The following is a 5,608-nucleotide window of genomic DNA, read 5'->3' on the forward strand; positions in this document are numbered from 1 at the left end:
AACTACAGCGGAGCGGCTCGGCCGCATTGATATTCAGAGGGGATCATAAAACACAGGGATATGGTGCGTCAATAGAAACAACTCCTGAGGTGCTTCAGGGAGGATCGACGTGAACGGAGGAGTAAAGAAATAAATAATAAATAAATAAAAGAGAGGCAATTACCTGGAGAACAGATACTGCCAACCGGGAGTCTGACTGAATACAAGGATGTGATTCATGCATTCAGCTCCCAGCAGCGAGTCTCTGGTTTGTATCGGCACCACCACAACAAGCAGCTCTGGAAACAGGCCGAACTGAGTTTAAAGTTCCTCACAGTAACTTCAGAGCATAAAAACATGTTTGTAACATGTTTGTAACATGTGTAGCAGAAACCCGAAATACGAGAACGAGCCTCAGAACGAGCCGGATGTGTAGCTCGAAGGTGAGAGTTGTGTTTTTGGTTGTGAGGAAACTAAATCTCCTTTCTAGTAATCGAGGGTTCGTGAGGTTTGGATGAACATAAAGCTTTTATTTTCTTTGTGAATCATAGAAATCAAACATCCATTAAAACGGTAAACATCCATTGACATGATGGATTAGTGTAAACAAAAAAGGACAAATTAAAAAATACAGCAACTTAAAAAAGAAAAGAGACGAGGAGAGAAAAGAGTATTTTGGGGACATGCTGATCGTCAGTTGAAATGTTTTACATGCAGATGTTCGTCTGAAAAAAAAGGCACAATTCACGATTCCAAACAAGAGTCCTCAGAAGCAGATTTCACATCATCAATATCTAATAATTCATTCACAGTCTTCATCTCCAGACTGAACCATAATGATCTTTAAGCTTTAAGTGTTTTTACTTCTCATATTAACGGTGATGAGGACAAAAAAAGACGTGAAACATCAGAAACCAACCGGCACAGAAGTGAGAAGGTAAACATAAAAATGAGGATTAATAATCATGTTTTATGGATCTCTGTGATTCCACTCAGACGACAGAAGCTCTGCAGCGCTTTGAAATAAATCATCTCAAAGCCGTCGAGCTACAACGATGCTACGCTTTGTGCTGACGGCATCAGTTCTTAAGGGACGGGAAAAGGTTTTCTAATATTTGACGTAAGGAAAAGAAGACTGCATTGTGGGATATGTAGTGTTCTTGGAGCTGGGCCCACACCAGAGACAAGAGATGGTTTTTATTTCTCTTTTGAGTCCGGGAACTTTTAAGAAGTTCAATGTTTAATCTCTGCTAGTTCGATGAATTGAAGTAAATGAGAAAATGTGTAAAATAATAACTTGTTGATGTTTTCAGAGGATTAATATACAAAAAACGTCCACAGTCAGCCATCAAAGGCTGATAAATGCTGTAATTTAACCATAAAGCCTTTGGAACAAAAGGTAAAGACATTTCTCACCACATTTTAAAACCAAAATCTGTTTTAACATCATATTTCTATTGTGTGAGCAACAACAGAGAACACAGTGTGGACAAAACACAGTTATGGACAAACTGGAGGTGAAAATGCTTCACACAGTTTCTTCCACTGACTCGATTATTTCCTCCATAGAGACACTCGACTGTCATTGTGCTTATTAAACTCCCACATTTAGCAATTTAAATCCATATTCACACACAATACAAGTGAGTTGAAATGGTAAATGGACTGTACATGTACAGCGCTTTTATAGTCTCTCCGACCACTTATTAGGTTAGTTTGAACAGAATGAGTTTTTTCATTTAGTGGGAATTTCCAATGGGAATAAACGAGGCATGAATTTCAGAGTAAGACGACAATTAAAATATCACAAAGAAAATACAGAGAGATATTAGATACGATTAGCGTTTCATTCAAATGTTGACTGGAAGCATTTTCAATTATCTGCCAGAAATGAATACTTTCTGTGGACGTTGTATGAATCAATACATCGTTCATCTCTAGCATCAAAAAAACTATTTACCCAAATTTCAAAAAAACAAAAAGTCGTCGAGTTGGTTTTATTCGTCCAGGTTTTGAGATATTCTTCTTCTGAATTTCAAAACATAGTTTAACAATTCAACAAGCCTCAAACTAATTTGACCATTGACTTCCATTGTAAATCTCATTCGCCTTTAATATTAAAGTAGAAAAAACTACGTTTTTGTACGAACCCTTTAAAAGCCTAGTTTGTGGGATTTGGCGCCATCTAGTGGACAGTTTTCAGATCGCAACCAACTGAAACTTCTCACTTGTGGGAAAACTACGGTGGTCGACGCAAAAAGACGAAAAGCCGCGACCGCCCCGATCTAGAGCCAGTATTTGGTTTGACCCTTCTGGGCTACTGTAGAAACATGGCGGCCGGCTCCGCATGTTGATATAAAAAAACGTATTCTAAGGTAATAAAAACAGGAATAATCTTATTTTCTGGTAATTATAAACAAAAAAAAGACACTTAATATAACAATTTGTTCTAATAGATTCCCTCTAAATGCTACACACTGGCCCTTTAAGAAGTATGCCCCTCACAGTATAATAATGACGTCAGACAGTTAGAAGGTGAAGGGCAATAACGAAGTCAATGAACAAAAGGCACAACTCAGAGAGGACGTTGCCAAGTGTCGGTGAACTCGACGTCCCTGAACTACATTTGGCTCGCTACCCTTTCACTTTTGGCCGCTTTGGGACTTCTTCCCCCAACAAGCTCCAGAAGTAGATCAGTATCATCCCGTCAGGCCGTGAGATGGACACAGTACGAGGATCATCCCCGATTTTCTTCCCTTTGTCTTCTTCTGTTATTCTTGATTTCATTATCAATACCGAGCAGTTTAGCAACAGAACACGACTCCGCACGTGAGGGCTCTTTTTTTCTTGCCACTATACTCCGCTCTGTTGATTTAATATATCTTTAGTGGAACATTCGGCCCTGAAGGGTCCAGATGTTCTGACGTCCGAGATCGGAGACGATAAATTCCAAAAAAATTTAAAAATCCACTTTGCACGAGTTTGTTTGATGACCACTGAACTCTTTCAAGATATACATTTCTAAAAAGTAACTTTTGTGCAAATCCTCAAGTGTTTGTTGAGAAAAACGTCCTTTTAATAAATGACCCTTTTTGATCTCCTCTCACTGTTGGCAGTCCTGCACTGTTCCTTCTTGTTTGTGTGGATGGAACAAAAACACTTGGTCCCTTTCTCACAAATTCGATAAATTACTCTTAATTACATGTAATATATGCAACAGAAGTCCCATAAAAAGGCACACTGTCCAACCAGCAGCGAGTAAGGCCTCGTGTACAGGAGGAAAGATACTGGCCAAACATATATATTTTTATTTCTCATTTCTTGACGTCATTCAGGATGATGTTGGCTGTGACGAACATGAGGCAGGAGACGGCCCACAATAAAACGAACCACACCCAGAAGGCGTGGCGGAAGGGAGACCGGTGCTTGTTGACGGCGTCCCGGCCCACCACGGGCTCCATGTTGCGTCGAGCGCAAAACACCAGGCAGGCCGGCACAATGTACTGGATCCCCGTGCCGGCGTAGGACCCAGTGATGCCCACCAGGGACTCCAAGTTGTGGGTGCAGAAGGCCACCACGATGGGCGGCACCAGGGTGATGAGGGGGAACACGACGCGGTCCACAACCCACGGGTAGGTGCCGCCGTCCCGGTGGAACAGGGTCTTCCAGTTGTTGCGAAGCGTGACGGCGATGATGGGGAAGTTGGTGCTGATGGTGAACACCGGGAAGAGGCCCAGGAAGTAGCGCAGGAAGCGGATATCCAACACGTTGCAGTTGTCGGTGAAGTTGAGCGTGTACATGTCGTGCAGCAGCGAGCTGTCGAAGCAGAAGATGGCGGTGAAGGACAGGAGGACGTAGAAGCCCAGGATCAGGACGTAGTCCACCACCACCAGCGTGCCCACACGCTTCTTGTCGGAGATGGGTGTCACCAGGGAGGGCAGGGAGTGCTGACACATGAAGGAGTAGACGCACACGCCGAACAGGTTGGGCACCCCGGAGAGGGAGGCGACCGGCGGGCGGCCCTCGCCGGCGCCTTTACTGATGCGGATGAGAGCCAAGACGATCATCATGGTGAACGCTGAGAGGAAAGAAAAACAAAAAAACAAGAGGAGACGGGATCAAGAACAAACTGTGACGGTAAAAGATGACAACAATCCGACTGTACCAATCAAACCAATCAAGTTTTAATGGGTATAAATACTTAAACCGCAGAATTGTTCCTGGTTTATTGTATTCTTTGTGCTGAACATCTAGCTACGTTTGGGATGAGGCGGTGGTTCAACAGAAATCCTCAAACAGAGAACGACCAGCTGTCCTGACGATTAAACGGAAGCTTAAACTCAGACTAGTCGACTAAGATAAAAAGAAAGGTAAGATAACATTCAGAAAAACAGTCAAAATGTTCCCCGTGTCCGCTCCGGTGGCCTATTGACCCAGAGCAGCGTCTGAGTTAATACTGTAAGCGTTTAGTTTACGTTAAGCTAAATGCTCTGAGTGACTTGGAGTTCCCTCTCTAGGGCTTTTATTGTGAAAGGTAATAACGGAAGGAGTGGATCTGGTCTGCGCTGCCTTTGTCAAGATTTAAAGGAGTAATAAAGTTTGCCTCCATGTTGTCGTACACTAGAGTGTAGGTTTGTAGAGTGTGTCCGTTCGGCACAACGTGATTGGTGGATGCTTTTCTTTTCGCTTTTTTGCCGTGTAATATTCATGTTCAAAAGAATTATTGATTGACGTCGCTCAAAATAAAAAACTAAAATGTTAAATGTTAAATAAAATTAATACAATTTTCCATACCATACAAAAATGAAATGGACTTGACGCATTCAACAAATAAATACACAATGAAGTACATTTTCTTCATCTAAAAGAGATTAATGTTGACGTGGTGGAATTGTTCCTGTTGTCGTGACCTTGGGCGGTATATACTGTAGGTAATAAACCCCCCCCCCCCCCCATCCTGTAACAATTTATATACAACATAAATAACGTCAAAGTAATTGTGATAACTTACAATTGGGGCGACTGCAGAGAACAAACATGTGACTCCGACGACACAAACAACCTTCAACCAATGCCAGCCGTGTCTCTCATTGTGGAGCGATCTCAGTCTCTAATCTTCTCCATCAATCAAGAAGAGTTACGACAAAACTGCAAACTGGCCGCACGTGTTGAACAGCCGATCGTGTTTTTCTCCGTTAAATCGGACTGTTGGCTTCAGACTCGATGGAATATTTAGCGTTCGTCATTATCCGTCTCACACTTACGTCCTCAACGTCTTTGTAGTATTTGTTCAAACTTGTTTATTCCACATTATGATGTAGCGTCAATGTGCTTTAGAAGGGGAAACTAACCCACCACATGTGGATTGGTTTCATTCCCTCATTCATTGTTTTAAGTAAATTTGATGTGAGAGAGAGAAATAGTAATTAAATTAAATGTGTGTATTGGAAATATAGAGGAAGATCTTAAGTATCAAACTCAACCTTTTATTATTAAAGAGTACAATAATAGTTAAATCCACTTCCTGTTTACACCGACACCTGCATGCCCAGTGTACATAAATGGTCATGTGATTCAGTCTCGTCTTAAAGCTGCATTCTCTCTAGTGTCCACCAGGGGGCGACTCCTC

The 5,608-nt window shown here is 42.0% G+C and overlaps 1 protein-coding gene across 1 annotated transcript in view; it reads right to left on the reverse strand.

Moving 5' to 3' along the window:
* Positions 1 to 494: 494 nt before the first annotated feature.
* The window catches only part of tmem104 (transmembrane protein 104), a 47,552-nt gene continuing 42,438 nt past the window's right edge, over positions 495 to 5,608 (reverse strand). The window contains exon 10 of the mRNA XM_031861990.1: positions 495 to 4,057. Within this exon, the coding sequence (XP_031717850.1) occupies positions 3,294 to 4,057 (764 nt within the window). The 3' untranslated portion in view covers positions 495 to 3,293. The remainder of the gene's footprint in view (positions 4,058 to 5,608) is intronic.

This window comes from Anarrhichthys ocellatus, unplaced genomic scaffold (genome assembly GCF_004355925.1).
Source record: "Anarrhichthys ocellatus isolate YVR2014 unplaced genomic scaffold, GSC_Weel_1.0 scaffold26, whole genome shotgun sequence".
NCBI classification, from domain to species: Eukaryota; Metazoa; Chordata; class Actinopteri; order Perciformes; family Anarhichadidae; genus Anarrhichthys; species Anarrhichthys ocellatus.